This window comes from Pan paniscus, chromosome 19 (assembly GCF_029289425.2).
Source record: "Pan paniscus chromosome 19, NHGRI_mPanPan1-v2.0_pri, whole genome shotgun sequence".
Classification (NCBI taxonomy): Eukaryota; Metazoa; Chordata; class Mammalia; order Primates; family Hominidae; genus Pan; species Pan paniscus.
In genome coordinates, this window is record NC_073268.2 from 71,500,355 (window position 1) to 71,518,803 (window position 18,449).

The 18,449-nt window shown below is 42.9% G+C and overlaps 1 protein-coding gene across 2 annotated transcripts in view; it reads left to right on the forward strand.

Moving 5' to 3' along the window:
- Positions 1-9,498, forward strand: part of HLF (HLF transcription factor, PAR bZIP family member) — a 59,897-nt gene extending 50,399 nt beyond the window's left edge. The window contains exon 4 of one of the 2 annotated variants that reach the window (XM_003817417.6): positions 5,108-9,498. In XM_003817417.6, coding sequence (XP_003817465.1) covers positions 5,108-5,323 — 216 coding nt within the window. In that variant the 3' untranslated portion in view covers positions 5,324-9,498. Of the gene's footprint in view, positions 1-5,104 lie in introns of both variants that reach the window. The other variant, XM_008970611.4, reaches the window with a different exon arrangement.
- The last annotated feature ends 8,951 nt before the right edge of the window (positions 9,499-18,449 follow it).

The window sequence follows — 18,449 nt, forward strand, 5'->3', positions numbered from 1 at the left end:
CCTGTTTCTTGGCATGTGACTTCTAGGCCAGTTGTTTCCTCTCTGGGTATTTTTTGAAATGCACTTTTATGTCTTGATGCTGAACAGAAACAAGCAGAAGCAGTAAAATGTTGGAGTGATTTTAAACCCTTGAAGGAAGCAAACCTGCTCCTATCTGCATGGAAACCCACAAAAGTCTAATAAAATTAAACCCCACATCTTTCAAGGTTGAGAAGAGAAAGAAAATCATTTGAGAAGGGCATCTGAAACTCATCGCCCTCGAAGGGTTACCTTCCTTTTAGAAAATTTTTGATAATTTGCTGCTCCCATTTCCCTGTAGGCTGCGAGGAATAACAGCCAGAGATAGGACCTTCCTCCATATTGCCAACCTTGGATGACCAGGGTGGGATTTTGTGAAGGCAACTGGTAGTTCCCTGACACCATTTATATGTACTGTTCACTTTGTATCTTAAGTAACGATCACTTGAATATCTCACCGCTAGATTAATTCTAAGTAGGTTTTCTCTGCAGTGTTGAAGGGACACCTTATTTATAAAGGGAAATAGATTTACCTTGGAAGTCAAATACAGCTTAAAACAAAATTAACCAGACACAATAATGACATCTTAGGATGAAAATTCTTTCCAAAATTATGCCATGTCTGCTAATGCCAAAATAGAACCATTTCTTATTAACCATTGCTTAGAACTTTCATGCTTCTTTCCAATCATGTGGGTACTAGAGATATGATTATTACGTAGTCAAGGCCTTGGAACCAGGCATAATTAGCCCTTTTCTACTGTGTGCCCCCCATCTCTCAAACCTAACTATTGTTCCTATGTAGAGACACTTCTAGGCTGGGAAATAGGAATTTGAGACAACGTCTGAACTGGCTTAGACCAGTTGTTCCTGCTTTACGTAGCTAGAAAAAATGCTGGAAGCAGAAGTACCTGGCAAATTTAAATCACTGCTGTCATCCACATTCCTGAGATTACCTTAATTGATGCAGAATAGGAAAACATCAGGGCTGAAGGGGGCCTTAGAGATTCATTTGTCCAAAATTACCACTTTGCAGTTGAGGAAATGCAGAAAATGGAAAGCTGAAGTCAGCGGATCACTACCTGTTAGAAAAAGGCTTAGCCTGGCTCCCAGGTTGTCTTGCTTCCCAAAAGGTCACAGCAGCATGTTGGCCCTGACAAGGGCTATAATGGGGGCCCATGGGTGACAAATCAATGGCTGTCACCCTGAGAATCAAAAAAGGAAATCACATGGTAAAAACACCAGAAAGTCTAAACTAGTCAGGACATTAATGGTTAGACTGAGATGGGGTAAAAAAGGGGCACCATGGGCTCAGGTCTTGGGCAATTAGGTACCTTATTTCAATGAGATGCCTTTCCTAGTCTTGTCTTCTTAGTGATCCAACTTTTTATGGTGGTTTTTTTTTTTTTTTTTTTTTGAGATGGAGTCTCACTCTGTTGCCCAGGCTGGAGTGCAGTGGCACGATCTCAGCTCACTGCAAGCTCCGCCTCCCCAGTTCAAGCCATCCTCATGCCTTAGCCTCCTGAGTAACTGAGACTACAGGCGCACGCCACCACGCCCGGCTAATTTTTTGTATTTTTAGTAGAGACGGGATTTCACCGTGTTCGCCAGGATGGTCTCGATCTCCTGACCTTGTGATCTGCCCACCTCGGTCTCCCAAAGTGCTGGGATTACAGGTGTAAGCCACCGCGCCCGGGCTTTTTTGTGTATTTTAAAGCCTCGTATCTTAAACTAAAGCCAGGGATCCTGTTCAACGTGGATTTTCTCTTGAATGGAGGGTAGTTTGAAAGGATGCTGCTATGAGTAATAGACAGAACTTCCAGCCAGACTTTTACAAAGTCTCCAGATTTATCAAAGAGCAAGATTAGTTAATAACCCAGGTAACCTTGGCAACAAAGAGGCCAGACAAAAACCATCTGTGCGGGAATTACACATATTGCTGCTGTCATGGTCAGGCCTGACCTTTCCACATAGCAGGTGGGGAATGGGCAGGAACATTGTCCTGCCAGGTGTCCTTGGATATTTTTTAGTTGTGGACGAAGTCTCAAACTAAAGACCATGAGCTAATATAAAGCAGGAAGCAGAGCTGTAACATGTTTCTCCTTCCGGCAGAAAGGTCTGAGCTAAGGGTAGATGGAGGAGAAGGTGTTTCTGGCCCCCAGCATTGGACAAGTAAACCAGTTCAATGAAATGGCCCCACTAAAAATGATCTTCCCTGTAGCTGCCTGAACTTCCTCTCTTGAGCCAATCATTAGGGTTAGCATGCATGCGCTGGAGAAAGAAGGGAGAATTGAGGTTGACATGCTGGGGTACCTAGCTGAAAATCCATTTAATTACCTTGATTTTTTAAATGCTTTTAACGGTCCATTCATTCACTTGATGAATTTTTTCAAATGCTAGTGTGTGCCAACCCTCTAACCCTGTATCAGGGGCTGGGAATACCGAGGTGAGCCAATACTGATACTGTTCCTGCCTTCATGGAACTTGTAGTCTGGTGAGAAACAGGGAGTGTTGATCTGTTGGATGGGGCAGGGCTAAGTGGGTCCCTTGTTGCATGGAGGTAACTGGGTAGCCAGATGGCATCAGCAACTGGGAGAGGGAAAGGGGGCAGAGGATGGAGTGCCAAGTTTATCAGCCCCGCTCAAAATCCCGCTTCCCCCCTGCCCGCAACCATTCTGCGATAACAAAGGGAGGCGAACTGGTTTTTCTAGTCCAGGACACTGCTTTCGTCATTCCTGCCTTCTGTATCCTCTTCTTGACCCGGTTCCCAGCTCCCCTCCCTCCCACCTGAAAGGTTTGTTTTGCATTCCACACCTTGGCTGGCTCATCTGCATGTGTGGACAGGTGAGGCTGGGAAATGAGAGCACTTTAGAAGTGAGAAGAGCTCTAATAAGTTAGAGAGAAGTTGGTTGTTACCCTGAAGTCAACTGGTGACTCCCTGGTCTTTAAGACCTGGTCAGAATTGTCTTACACCACATCAAGCCTGTGGTGGGACCCCCCATTCCTCCCCCATCACATACATGCAGTTTCTACAGTGTTCCAGGGGCTTGTTCTTATGTACCCCTTCGCCTCCTGGGCTCCTGTTCCCCCGTGTGCAGACTCTGATACATCCTAAATCAAGTCCTCTTTTGAGTGCTCTTGGAAACCACACTCCCAGGCACATTGTTGGGTATAGATTTACTGATACTGTGAAGGGAGTGGAACCCAGGCTTCTATCAAAACACAAATAACTTCCATCAGAACTGGAGGCTTCACCACTGTTGTTAACTGGAGGCTTCACCACTTTGGGCCCCCTCACTACCATGACGTCATTGACTCGCCTGACTCCTCCCAGCCTCTCCCCTGCCTCCAGCTCCCCTGCTCGCTTTCAGAAGCACAGACAACAAATTCGGCCAACAACCATTGCACACCTGCCCTAGCTTGCTCACCCAGGTATTCTTCAAAGAGCAGCCTCCTCCCTCTTACCCAGAAGAATTCTGGTATCATCTATTTTGAAAATCGTTTTTTTACCCTGTTGCATATTGTTATGAAATGTATAAAAAGCTGGGGGTGCTTTATTTAAGATGATAGTACTAGTTTGTGGATGGCAGATAGGAGGTATCTACACAGTTTCTATCCCACACTTTCTGTATTTGTGCAGGGCAAATGCCTGTTGAGGGTAATGGGCAGTTTTGGGGGTGGACCGCTGACCTTAGACTTTCCTTGCAGCCTTGGCCCCAACCCATGTGACCTCCTTCAATGCCAACTGCCCCCTTGGAATTCTGAGGGGGGCAAGCACTGGCCTGACGCATTTATTCTGGGTGGCATGTAACTGCAGGTAGTAGCATTGCTAGGACTGAGGGATTTGCTGTTGCAAATTGTTGAAAAAGGGGAGTTGCAAAATTCACCAGTTGCCACCATCAATGAATTGGGAAGATCTAAAAGAAGATCCCTGTTTCTTAGTCTTCTTAAGAAGTTTTTCCTTTCTGTCAGGGAGGCAGCAGTGGGGGTGGAGGGCAGGGAAGGAGGGATTGTTTTTACACTGACCACAGTAAAATATTACTCAGGCTAATTAAGGCCTAGAGAATGGTTAAACAAGAAATTAGAGTAAATTATGTAAATTCTGGCCACCAATATGAGTACATTGATTAGCGGCAGGTTGAAGATTTTTTTTTTTAATTTCTATTTTTAATTACCAAAGTGTATGTATCTATTATATGATATTGTAATAGTTCAGAATAATATAAAAGGTAGAAAGTCTTACGTCTTTGCCTCTGCCAATCCCCCTTCTAGAGGCTCCACCTTTATAGATTAGTATAAATCTTTTTGCGCCTCTTTCTATGAATATATGATTTTTAATCAAACTGGGATGAGACCATACATATTTGTGTGTAAACTGTCATTGTTTCCACCCACATAGTGGCATATCATATGAACATCTTTCTGGTGCAGGTGGGTCATTATTTTTAACAGCTGCCAAGTATCCCTTTGTATGACTGTATCATAACGTGGTTGTTAAATCTCCTATGCATAGTTTTTCCTTATTTTTTCTACTGCACATAATGCTGCAGTGAACAGTTTATGCTTGTGTGTACGTGCACATGTATGAAGATTGCTACAGGACAAAATCCTGGAAGTGGAGTGCTAGATCAATAGTATATCCATTTAAATAGTTGATAGATATTGCCAAATTGCCTTCTAAAATTTTTGTACCAACTCATACCCAAAAAAGCGTATGAGTGCCCTTGAGGGAAAAGGGTTCTTAAAATGTTGAGCAGGGAGAGTAAAGAAAGTTGAAATGTAATTTAAGGGTGAGGTGAGCCACCTGCTTTCATCCAGCCTCTGATCTCTGCTTCATTGAGCACACCTCTGCTGGGCAAAGAGTAGGAGCCTGTTGGGACAGATCGGTGGGTCCTTGCTCCAAGAAGGAAGTGTGGCTCATGGGCCACGCTCTCAGACATGCAGAAACTGTAAAGGAAGGAGACACAAGCTAAGAAACCCGGGCTGGCACCTCTGCACAATCCTGGAGCCTGCCCGTGCCCTGGCTGGCACTGGGCTTTGCTGAAATCTAATATCTTGTTTCTTTTTCCCTTCTGTAACTAATGAGCAGGATGACAAGTACTGGGCAAGGCGCAGAAAGAACAACATGGCAGCCAAGCGCTCCCGCGACGCCCGGAGGCTGAAAGAGAACCAGATCGCCATCCGGGCCTCGTTCCTGGAGAAGGAGAACTCGGCCCTCCGCCAGGAGGTGGCTGACTTGAGGAAGGAGCTGGGCAAATGCAAGAACATACTTGCCAAGTATGAGGCCAGGCACGGGCCCCTGTAGGATGGCATTTTTGCAGGCTGGCTTTGGAATAGATGGACAGTTTGTTGCCTGTCTGATAGCACCACACCCAAACCAACCTTTCTGACATCAGCACTTTACCAGAGGCATAAACACAACTGACTCCCATTTTGGTGTGCATCTGTGTGTGTGTGCGTGTATATGTGCTTGTGCTCATGTGTGTGGTCAGCGGTATGTGCGTGTGCGTGTTCCTTTGCTCTTGCCATTTTAAGGTAGCCCTCTCATCGTCTTTTAGTTCCAACAAAGAAAGGTGCCATGTCTTTACTAGACTGAGGAGCCCTCTCGCGGGTCTCCCATCCCCTCCCTCCTTCACTCCTGCCTCCTCAGCTTTGCTTCATGTTCGAGCTTACCTACTCTTCCAGGACTCTCTGCTTGGATTCACTAAAAAGGGCCCTGGTAAAATAGTGGATCTCAGTTTTTAAGAGTACAAGCTCTTGTTTCTGTTTAGTCCGTAAGTGACCATGCTAATGAGGTACACACAATAACTTAGCACTACTCCGCAGCTCTAGTCCTTTATAAGTTGCTTTCCTCTTACTTTCAGTTTTGGTGATAATCGTCTTCAAATTAAAGTGCTGTTTAGATTTATTAGATCCCATATTTACTTACTGCTATCTACTAAGTTTCCTTTTAATTCTACCAACCCCAGATAAGTAAGAGTACTATTAATAGAACACAGAGTGTGTTTTTGCACTGTCTGTACCTAAAGCAATAATCCTATTGTACGCTAGAGCATGCTGCCTGAGTATTACTAGTGGACGTAGGATATTTTCCCTACCTAAGAATTTCACTGTCTTTTAAAAAACAAAAAGTAAAGTAATGCATTTGAGCATGGCCAGACTATTCCCTAGGACAAGGAAGCAGAGGGAAATGGGAGGTCTAAGGATGAGGGGTTAATTTATCAGTACATGAGCCAAAAACTGCGTCTTGGATTTGCCTTTGACATTGATGTGTTCGGTTTTGTTGTTCCCCTTCCCTCACACCCTGCCTCGCCCCCACTTTTCTAGTTAACTTTTTCCATATCCCTCTTGATATTCAAAACAGTTACTTAAGATTCAGTTTTCCCATTTTTTGGTAATATATATATTTTTGTGAATTATACTTTGTTGTTTTTAAAAAGAAAATCAGTTGATTAAGTTAATAAGTTGATGTTTTCTAAGGCCCTTTTTCCTAGTGGTGTCATTTTTGAATGCCTCATAAATTAATGATTCTGAAGCTTATGTTTCTTATTCTCTGTTTGCTTTTGAACGTATGTGCTCTTATAAAGTGGACTTCTGAAAAATGAATGTAAAAGACACTGGTGTATCTCAGAAGGGGATGGTGTTGTCACAAACTGTGGTTAATCCAATCAATTTAAATGTTTACTATAGACCAAAAGGAGAGATTATTAAATCGTTTAATGTTTATACAGAGTAATTATAGGAAGTTCTTTTTTGTACAGTATTTTTCAGATATAAATACTGACAATGTATTTTGGAAGACATATATTATATATAGAAAAGAGGAGAGGAAAACTATTCCATGTTTTAAAATTATATAGCAAAGATATATATTCACCAATGTTGTACAGAGAAGAAGCGCTTGGGGGTTTTTGAAGTCTTTAATATTTTAAGCCCTATCACTGACACATCAGCATGTTTTCTGCTTTAAATTAAAATTTTATGACAGTATCGAGGCTTGTGATGACGAATCCTGCTCTAAAATACACAAGGAGCTTTCTTGTTTCTTATTAGGCCTCAGAAAGAAGTCAGTTAACGTCACCCAAAAGCACAAAATGGATTTTAGTCAAATATTTATTGGATGATACAGTGTTTTTTAGGAAAAGCATCTGCCACAAAAATGTTCACTTCGAAATTCTGAGTTCCTGGAATGGCACGTTGCTGCCAGTGCCCCAGACAGTTCTTTTCTACCCTGCGGGCCCGCACGTTTTATGAGGTTGATATCGGTGCTATGTGTTTGGTTTATAATTTGATAGATGTTTGACTTTAAAGATGATTGTTCTTTTGTTTCATTAAGTTGTAAAATGTCAAGAAATTCTGCTGTTACGACAAAGAAACATTTTATGCTAGATTAAAATATCCTTTCATCAATGGGATTTTCTAGTTTCCTGCCTTCAGAGTATCTAATCCTTTAATGATCTGGTGGTCTCCTCGTCAATCCATCAGCAATGCTTCTCTCATAGTGTCATAGACTTGGGAAACCCAACTAGTAGGATATTTCTACAAGGTGTTCATTTTGTCACAAGCTGTAGATAACAGCAAGAGATGGGGGTGTATTGGAATTGCAATACATTGTTCAGGTGAATAATAAAATCAAAAACTTTTGCAATCTTAAGCAGAGCTAAATAAAAGATATCAATATGAGACACAAGTGGACGTAGAGTTGGCCTTTTTACAGGCAAAGAGGCGAATTGTAGAATTGTTAGATGGCAATAGTCATTAAAAACATAGAAAAATGATGTCTTTAAGTGGAGAATTGTGGAAGGATTGTAACATGGACCATCCAAATTTATGGCCGTATCAAATGGTAGCTGAAAAAACTATATTTGAGCACTGGTCTTTCTTGGAATTAGATGTTTATATCAAATGAGCATCTCAAATGTTTTCTGCAGAAAAAAATAAAAAGATTCTAATAAAATGTATTCTCTTGTGTGCCAGGAGAGGTTTCAGAAACCTACCTCGTCTTACAAATTTAAACACTTTGGAGTCTGTACAGGTGCCTTATATGTAGGTCATTGTCACGATGATACACACACACGAACACTCCCTCTGGACTGGCTGCCTCTCCATCCAGTTAACTAGCAAACAAGGCAGATCTGCTTCATGGAGCGGGAGGCCATGGCTTGACTCTGAGTGATTTGGGTCAACCGGAGTCAGACGCATGTCTGCACACTGCAGCTATTATGAGAGTCCCTTTGTCATTTTTCACCTTTTCATCCTAAGCATCTTTCAGAGATTAATTATTTGGCCATTAACAATGAATCCAAATCATATCATACTGACATCATCTAGACATGATTTGGAAGGAACAGCTTAGGACCTCCTGATGAGGTCACATTGTTGTTTCTTTTAACTAGACTTGGCAAAGAAAGGCAAAAATTGACCAGCCTATCTTTCTGCTGGTGCTGCCTTAAGGAGGTAGTTTGTTGAGGCGAGGGCTGTAGATCATTACTTCTTTCTCTTCAGGAAGTGGCCACTTTGAACCATTCAAATACCACATTAGGCAAGACTGTGATAGGCCTTTTGTCTTCAAATACAACAGGCCTCCACGGACCCATCCCTCAAAGCAGAAGGACCCTTTGAGGAGAGTACAGATGGGATTCCACAGTGGGGTGGGTGGAAACCTGTACTAGACCTGTACTAGAGGTTCCTTCTAACCCACTGGTTTGGTGGGGAACTCACAGTAATTCCAAATGTACATTCAGATGTCTAGGGTCTGTTTTCGGAAGAAGCAAGAATTATCAGTGGCACCCTCCCCACTGCCCCCAGTGTAAAACAATAGACATTCTGTGAAATGCAAAGCTATTCTTTGGTTTTTCTAGTAGTTTATCTCATTTTACCCTATTCTTCCTTTAAGGAAAACTCAATCTTTATCACAGTCAATTAGAGCGATCCCAAGGCATGGGACCAGGCCTGCTTGCCTATGTGTGATGGCAATTGGAGATCTGGATTTAGCACTGGGGTCTCAGCACCCTGCAGGTGTCTGAGACTAAGTGTTCTGCCCTCCAGGTGGCGATCACCTTCTGCTCCTAGGTACCCCCACTGGCAAGGCCAAGGTCTCCTCCAGGTTTTTTCTGCAATTAATAATGTCATTTAAAAAATGAGCAAAGCCTTATCCGAATCGGATATAGCAACTAAAGTCAATACATTTTGCAGGAGGCTAAGTGTAAGTGTGTGTGTGTGTGTGTGTGCATGTGTGTGTGTATGTGTGTGTGAATAAGTCGACATAAAGTCTTTAATTTTGAGCACCTTACCAAACATAACAATAATCCATTATCCTTTTGGCAACACCACAAAGATCGCATCTGTTAAACAGGTACAAGTTGACATGAGGTTAGTTTAATTGTACACCATGATATTGGTGGTATTTATGCTGTTAAGTCCAAACCTTTATCTGTCTGTTATTCTTAATGTTGAATAAACTTTGAATTTTTTCCTTTCTTTCATGTATTTTTATTAACAGTTGGCTAGCAATGGTATTCTGTTCCCACCTCAGTAGCAAAGAGACCATTTGTAGAGATTACTACCTAGATAATAGAATGATAATACTATATAATTAGTAATAAATTAACATTTATTGGGTAGTTATGTGCCAGACACTGTGCTAAACACTTAGATGGAATATTTTATTCCATATTAGCTCTATGAGGTAGGGACAATTATTATCCCCATTTACAGAAGACAAAATGGAAAGTTAGGAGAGTCACGTAGCTTACCTAATGTTACAGAGGTAAAAGTGGCTGAGATGAATTCTGATCCCTGGAGTGGGCATTATTTAGAGGGGTGGTTCCCAAAAGCCAATCCACAGACTGTCTTGTTCTCTAATATATAAAGAATAATTCAGCAACATCTAGGAGTATAAATCCAGAGATTCTGAATCAGTAGTTCTTGGATGGGGCCCAGAAATCTGAATTTTTAAACTGATCCCAGCCAACTTCCATGTGCAGCCAAGTAATTGGTGTCAAGGATTTATAGACTTGGCTCTTAATTCAAGTTCATGACCCTTGGGGGATCCACGCAGAGGCTTCAGAGATGCCATAATTATCTGAAATTATATGCAACTTTTTATGTATAAACACATTTATTTTGCTGTAGAGAAGACTTGTAGCTTCTTTTTTTTTTTTTTTTACTTCCCTAAAGGTATGTGACCTTGAGCAGCTTCTAAACAGTTTTGAACATAATCTCGTCTGTGAAATGAAGGTATACTCACTTCTGAGGGTTGTGGGGGGAACTAATGACAACAAATGAATTGTCTCTGGCACATCCGAGGCCTTCAACAGATAACTACATGGGGCCCACAGGAGTAGAATGGATGCCTTGAGCATTTTTCCAATTCAATATTTCAGACTATTTGTTCCTTCAGAGAGGACGGAAAAGAATTCCCCTGCTCATATGCCAGAGCAGGATGGCTGATGGTATGGGAATGGGTGGTAGACTGTTAGAGACGTTTCATAGTGTGACTTCACCAACAGTTCATAGACTAGCGCCAGCTTTGTGCACAAGGTCGATGGGCATCTCTTACTTGGTGACAACCTCTAGTTAAAATTGAGTGGTTACAAGTTAGGGTTCAGCTCTATTTTCATCCATCAAACACCTTTCACCTTTTTGTTGTTGTTGTTGTTGAGGTGGAGTCTCACTCTGTTACCAGGCTGGAGTGCAGTGGCGTGATCTCAGCTCACTGCAACCTCAGCCTCCTGGGTTCAAGCGACTCCTGCCTCAGCCTCCCAAGTAGCTGGGACTACAGGCACGTACCACCATGCCCAGCTAAGTTTTGTATTTTTAGTAGAGGCAGGGTTTCACCGTGTTGGCCAGGATGGTCTCGCTCTCTTGACCTCGTGATTCGCCCACCTCGACCTCCTAAAGTGCTGGGATTACAGGCGTGAGCCACTGCACCCAACCCACCTTTCACCTTTCTCAGAGGAATAAGAATAGTGACCTTAGCTTAAGAATAGTGACCTTAGCCTAAGATTCTTCTGGGGCATCTTCAAATCTCTTGGAGGAAATGACTTCATGCCTGGAGAGCATTTGGATCCGAGATGGCAAGAACTGATATGAAGCCAAGCTGCGTAGACTCCCAGTCATACACAAGTCCTCAGTCCCTGGGGGCCCATCGCATGCTGCATGTAGGATGGCTCTTCCATGCACACTTAAGCATAAGATGCCACCCAATCAAGCCCCTCTCTTCAAAGCATACAACTTCAATTTCCTTGTTGAAAATCATTGGCTTAGAAGTCTCTTTGGACATCTTTAGCTAGGAACTGGGTGAGAACTTTGAAATCTTGTCTTTGTGGTCAGAAGATGGCTTCTTGCTAATAAATCAAAAGGACCCTTTGGAGGAGATAGGACTAGTCAAAGGTGGCAAGCATCCTCTGCCTCTCTGGGTTTTGAGTCAGGGAGGACTGGGATCCAAAGTCCCTGTCTCTAACTTCTTTTTATCCTGCAAAGCCTGGCACAATGCCTGGAAATGGTATAGAGAGATAACAGTTACTGAGTCCTAAACCTGTGCCTTCCACATCTCATTTAATCCTCACACTACAAAACAGGTACTATTATTATCCCTGTTTTGCAGATAAAGAAACAGGCTTATGGAAATTAGGTAATCAGCATTTTTAACCCAGACCAAAGCCTGACCCCAGAGTTTGACAGGGGTGGGAAACATCAGGAGTTTACCAAACCTATTTATTTACCTTCTGGACATTCAAGTAGACCACTTTTTCCAGACTCCCTTACCTCTAGTATGACCATTCAACTGAATTCTGTCCAAAGGAACACAAGCAGAAGTAACCCCAGGTGTCACTTCCATGAAAGGCCCATAAACAGTGCCACCTGATGCTCTCTCTCTCCTTTTTTTCTGGCTCCTGGAGAAGATGGAGACTAAGAAGGAAGGGACCCAGGTCCCTGAGTATATGGCAAACGCACCTGACAGCAATAACTTCAGCATACTCTGAGAATGACCCTGTATGGCAGACACAGCTGAATGTGTGTTCAGAGTTCCAAGCTCAGGAATCTGGGAGTGGCCAGCCTGGAGGTTCATTCTTTATCTGTGACGAACATCTGAACCCCCAGCCTGTCCCAAGGACCACGAGCCATACAGGGGATCATAGTCCTCTGTTTCAGGTTAAATGAAGGTTGTCAGGTGGAGGTTGTTAAGGGGAGGGTGCGAAGTGGAAATGCTATTTTATAAATTACATACTATTTGCAAGTGGTTGTAGTTCTGTCTGGCCCACTGCCACTGGACCATCCCTACATGTAAATTTCCTCTAATAATAATTTATATCTCATTTGCTAGCTCTGGGTTTCTTCTTCAGCCTCTCAAACATGGTTCCTTCCCTGTTGAGATTAATAGGGGTCTGGCATGACACTAAGTCATCAAACTGTTACACGAGGAAGGAAAAAGCCTCTCTGTATTAAACCATTGAGATACTGGGGTTTCTTGTTGCATGGCCTAACTGCTGATTAGCCTAACCCTAATATGAGAACCTTCTGAAGCCCTGTGTCCTTAATTTGAGGTCTTGACATCTTTGCCAGGTTCCCAACTGTAATCTAGGCTCATCACCCCTCACATACCTGACTTTGAGGTTTGTCCACCTTCTGGACAGACCTCCCACCCTGGTTAGGCTAAGCCTACTGGGTTGGATCTTCAGAACATCACTGCCTACCTCTTCCCTCCATTTATCCTGCGTTTGAACACTGTCCAGAATTGTTCAATTGCTCTCAGGGTGTATTAGTCCATTTTTGTGCTGCTATGAAGAAATACCTGAGACTGGGTAATGCATAAAGAAAAAGAGGTTTGATGGACTCACAGTTCCACATGGGTGGGGAGGCCTCACAATCCTAGCAGAAGGTGAAGGAGGAGCAAAGGCACATCTTACATGGCAGCAGGTGAGAGAGTATGTGCAGGGGAACTGCCCCTTATAAAACCATCAGATCTTGTGATACTTATTCACTATCACAAGAACAGCACGAGAAAAACCTGCCCCCATGATTCAATTACCTCTCACCAGGTCCCTCCCATGACACGGGATTGTGGGAGCTACAATTCAAGACAAGATTTGGGTGGAGACACAGCCAAACCATATCACAGGGGAAGCAGCCTCTACTTCCAGATCAGCTTTTCTACTCATTATCCTCTCCCGAATCCAAATTCTCTCCCTGGCCACTCAGTGCCCCCTTCATCCCCAGCCCCAGTTATTCAGGTACTTGCTTCAAGATGAGGCCTACCATTTCTTAGAGCACTGGTCTTTCAGTTTTTTTGCTCACATGCTCCCAAAAATTCTTTTTAAACCATGAATCCACATTGCACATTATAAAGTTGACAACTAAAATTTTTTTAATCACAAGTTTAAATAGTTGCAAAGGATGTAATAGCTGCTCTAAGTACTGGCATTTAAAAATAAGCTACTACATGACTCTTTTTAATATATCTGATGAACTATTAAAACCCTAGTGATTTACTACCAACCAACATCCATTTGAAAAATAGAGTTGGAATTTGTACACCACTTTTTTTTAATTGAAATAATTATTTACATTGTGTTTCCTCACTGAGTTTGTTTCTTATGTAATATATTTTTATGCCTGAAAGTCTTCTATTGTCCCTCCATCATATTTCTCAGTCATAAAACAACAGCTATAGACTGAGATTCTTATTTTTATTTTCAAAGAAAATAAAACAAGGCTCATAAATTTTTTATCTTTAGGTATGGGTTATGGTTACCTTCATTACTAGCATATGCATGATCAAAACCATGTCTATAGTAAAATTTTAAATAATTATTATCCATGAAAAATAAAATTTTAACAGGACTACAAATCTAGGAAGATGGATAGGAGTGGTTGTGGATAACTGATAAAGAAAAAGACTTCACAGACAACAAACTTCCTTGTTGTCCCTTTGTCTGGTGCCACAGACATTTTTATGCCTGGAACTGGAGCCCAGAGCTAGAGTAAGATTTAGCATGGGTAGGAAGTATACCTATGTTTTGTAAAACGAGGGAAATGTGATTGTAAAAGGAGAGGAAAGGAAAAAAAAAAAAAAACAACAACCAGCGTGAGGCCTCGTCAACAACCACTTTCTCAGGCAGGTCAATTTTAAGAAAAAATACGTATAGAATTTGAGGACCTAGAAATTCCCTTAAGACTTACCTATGCAAACATATCCCTTGGATATACTTTATGCAGCACTAGATGTGTGTCCTGCTGACTTAAAGCAGGGCATTAGAGTGGGGCTGATGGAGGTAAAAGAGCAGAAGGGTTATTTGGCCAGTTCTAACATTTTTGAAGGGGCTCAAATTAGAATGTTTGATTTGTTTCCAAGTGAATATACATATTCCTAAAGATAGAATGACAACTTTTTTTGTAACTTTCTTCTGGCATTTCTATATCTTTTGAAATGTCCCTTATAGCCCCTAAAATAGAATTGGCCTCACGCCTCCCATAAGCTCTGATGGGGCACAGGATGGGTCTGGGGAGTCCCCAGAAAGAAGGTGATGGTTGAAGTGAGTGAAGATAAGCAGGAGCTTGTCAGGAAGAGATGGAGAGGGATATCCCAGGTGGCAACACAGAAGTAAGAGAAGAGAACAGAACACTCCCACAGGCGACAGCATGGTTGGTGCAAAGGGTATAAGGTGAGCGGTAAAAAATGAGGTATGACCAGACCATGAAATTCCTTGCATGCTGCTCTAAGGCCTTTGGACTTTAGCCTGACCAGGAGAATGACATGAGCAGGTTTCTATGTTTAAAATATTATACTGGCAGTTAAGAGGAAGATGGATTGCAAAGAATTAGGAAGAGTGAGGGAGATTTCTACTTTAGTCTCTGAGTAAGTCTCTAGGGATGAGGTGGGTGCATAGATTCAGAGCTATCTAGGAAGGTTTAGCCTGCAGGGTTTAGTAGAAGGGGTCAAGGACAGCTCTAAGTTCCATGATCTCAGTCGATCTATGGTTCACGGTCAGGGATGCACATAAGAATCCTCTCAAGAGTCTGCAAAAACACCCATGCCTGGCACCACCCTGTGACTCGTTGAATTTGCAGGCTCTGGTGTGGAACGCCAGCCCATTTTCCTTAGAAAGCTCTCTTGGTTTATTCTACTCTATACTCTCTGGGTGAGAGGAATATGGGCCAGGAATTGTAGGCTTCATCTTTCCGTTAAAGAAATCAAAGCTCAAAGAGTTCTGAAATCAGAATTCCTGGAGCAAAGCATATAACTAGGGAAATGGTAATGCCAGGATTTGAACCCAAGTTACTTGGACTTCAAGCCCCTTCCTGTTCCAGACGTGCTGATCCTTGCCTACCTGCCCACTTCTGCTTCCTGTTTGACCACCTGTCCTATATATTCCTGAGTGTGGCTGATGTGTTCATAATTTCAGCCCTGCCTCCATCCACAGCTGCCTGACTAGGAGGGACACCTGGCCCCAGAGGAGCCACTCCATTGAATCAGCTGATATCTAAGATAGTGGCTCTCAAACTTTGCTGCTCATTAGAATCACCTGGTAAACTTTAAAAAAAAATCCTGATACCAGGTCATATTTCCATTCAACTGAATCAAAATGGGAGGGGTGGGAATGGGGAAGGGGGTGGAACCCAGGCATAGTTTAAAATTTTTTCTCCAGGTGATTACAATTGGAGCTTATGAACTCATGATCAAAGTTCTTCTCCAAATGTTGTCCACAAATTAGCAGCATCAATATCAGCTGGAAGCTTTGCAGGAGCGTAGACTCTTTGGTCCTATCTTAGACTCCTGAATCACAATCTCTATTTTAACAAGATCTCCAGATGATTCCTATGCACATTGCAGATTGCAAAGTTCTCCCCTAAACAACACAGAGTGCAGTGGCTCACTCCTGTAATCCCAGCACTTCGGGAGGCCAAGGCAGGCAGACCACCTGAGGTCAGAAGTTCAAGACCAGCCTGGTCAACACGGTGAAAGCCCGTCTCTACTAAATATACAAAAATTAGCTGGGCGTGATGTTGGGTACCTGTAATCCCAGTTACTTGGGAGGCTGAGGCAGGAGAATCGCTTGAATGTAGGAGGCAGAGGTTGCAGTGAGCCGAGATTGCATCATTGCACTCCAGCCTGGGCAACAAGAGTGAAACTTCATCTAAAAAAAAAATAATAATAATACAAAAAATTAGCTGGGCGTGGTGGTGGGCACCTGTAATCCCAGCTATTTGGGAGGCTGAGGCAGGAGAATCCCTTGAACTTGGGAGGCGGAGGTTGCAGTGAGCTGAGACTGCTCCATTGCACTCCAGCCTGGGCAACAAGAGCAAAATTTTGTCTCAAAAAACAAAAAACATAAAACAACAACAACAACAACAACAAACCGCAGAGGAGCAAAATGAGTCAGTGGAGGAATGAATGGCAGATTAGTACATGTCCTTGCAATCCTTCAAAGTCCTTGGATTTCCTTGATTCTTGCCCTTCCTGATGTCTAACTGTTGCGCTTCCCTTGAATTCTAAACAATATCTAGCATTATAATTACCCTTTCCCGCCCCACCTTTTTTTAGGCTACTTTGAGTAGGCTTCTATCTCTTGCAACTGTTAGCACTAGGAAACATATCCGAGTCACGCAGCACCAAAGTATGTTAGCAGCAGCGAATCCTTATGGGTCTGCAGCAACCTCAATTCTTGCCTCCTCAAAAGAAAGAATTCGACCAAGGGTCATAAGGCAGAGGGAGAGACGGAAGCAAGTTTTACAGCAGGAGTGAAAGGTTATTAAAAAGTTTAAATCAGACGGGAGGCTGAGGCAGGAGAATCGCTTGAACCCAGGAGGCAGAGGTTGCGGTGAGCCGAGATTGCACCATTGCACTCCAGCCCTGGGGGACAAGAGCAAGACTTTGTCTCAAAAAAAAAAAGGGGGGGGGGTTTAGAGTAGGGACAAAAGGAAGTAAGGTACACTTGGAAGAGGGCCAAGCAGGCCACTTGAGAGATTCAAGTGTGTGGTTTGACCTTTGCCTTGGGGTTTTATACATCAGCATGCTTCCCAGGGGGGTGGAGTGCACCCTTCTCCCCTGATTCTTCCCTCGGGGTGGGCTGTCCACATGCACAGTGGCCTGCCAGCACTTGGGAGGAGCCACACGATCAGTGTTTTCTGAAGTTGTATGCATGTTCACTTGAGGCCTTCTTCCCTTATCAGTCAAGTGTTCCTAGAAGAAGGTCATATGCCAGTTAAATGCCACCATTTTGCCTCTTAGCGCACATGCTTGAGCCCACTCGCCCAACTCCTGAGACCGCATAGGGAAGCTGCTGATCACCAGTTTCAGGTGTTTTTATCTGTTGGGAGGCTGGCCTTTTCCTTGTGCTGGCTGAGGCCAATTATTATTTTAGAGAGACAGTTTAACAACTGCCTGACCAACACCTGATGGTTGCCTGACAGTCCCGGTGGTGGGGGTGGGGGAGGCGGGTCCTCTTCTGCCCTGCTCATGTCTCACTAATTACCTACTGTAACACAACCACAGGTGCCACAACATACTTGCTTTTTAAATTTCCTTTTGTTTGAATCAACCAATGTGCCTTGCAGAATGCTTCGTCAGTGGAGTGGGGAACTGAAGTCATCACTGATTATTTGGTGCAAGGTCTCAAAAGCGTTTCTCCTGAATGACATTTTGGACAAAGCTTGCCAAAGATGGGCAGCCTTTGAAGAAGTTCAATCACCATCTTCCTTTCCAAGTTGGGCTTGAGGATGCAGTGTGAATAGCACAGGCTTTGGAGTTGAATTAAAACTGGGTTCGAACCCTGTCTCTGGCATCCATTTATTTCAGAAACAGATATTTATGGAGCGTCCACTATGGAGAAGTCCTTTTTAGCTGGTAACATTATACTTAATCTTTCTGAACTCAGAGTCATTAGTGCCATCTTAATATTGTTTGTGCTTGGCAAGATAAGAAATATGAAGCATCTGGAGGCCTGGAATAGTAGACATTCAGCAAGGATGAGTTTCTTCCTTTGTACTGCCCAATCCCCTCTCTTCTCCCTGGACCTTGCAGGAGATGGATAAGGAGCCTCTTGAAGGAAGTGGCTCAGGATTAGTGTTCTCTCTCTGACCTTTGAAAATTAAATGAATAACACAAGGGACATGACAAAACACAATGACACCATTTGGGGCTTTTGTCCCTTAGGCTAGATTTACTTGTAAGGTTTCTATCCTGACCTACTAGAGGCAGAAGATGGATTAAGAAAGGAGTCTTAGATAATCTCTCATCTACTATCCTTATTTCAAGATGAGAAGTCAAATAGTTGCTGTTGGAGACTGGATTCTATCCTAGGTTTGCAAACTTCCCATCTGATCTCGTGCCATGACATCAATCTTGCCCCCAAACAATCCTCATCACATCTTTATCTTCCGTCCCCAAGGTAAATTGATAGTGCAAGCATCATGAACTTTTGTACTGC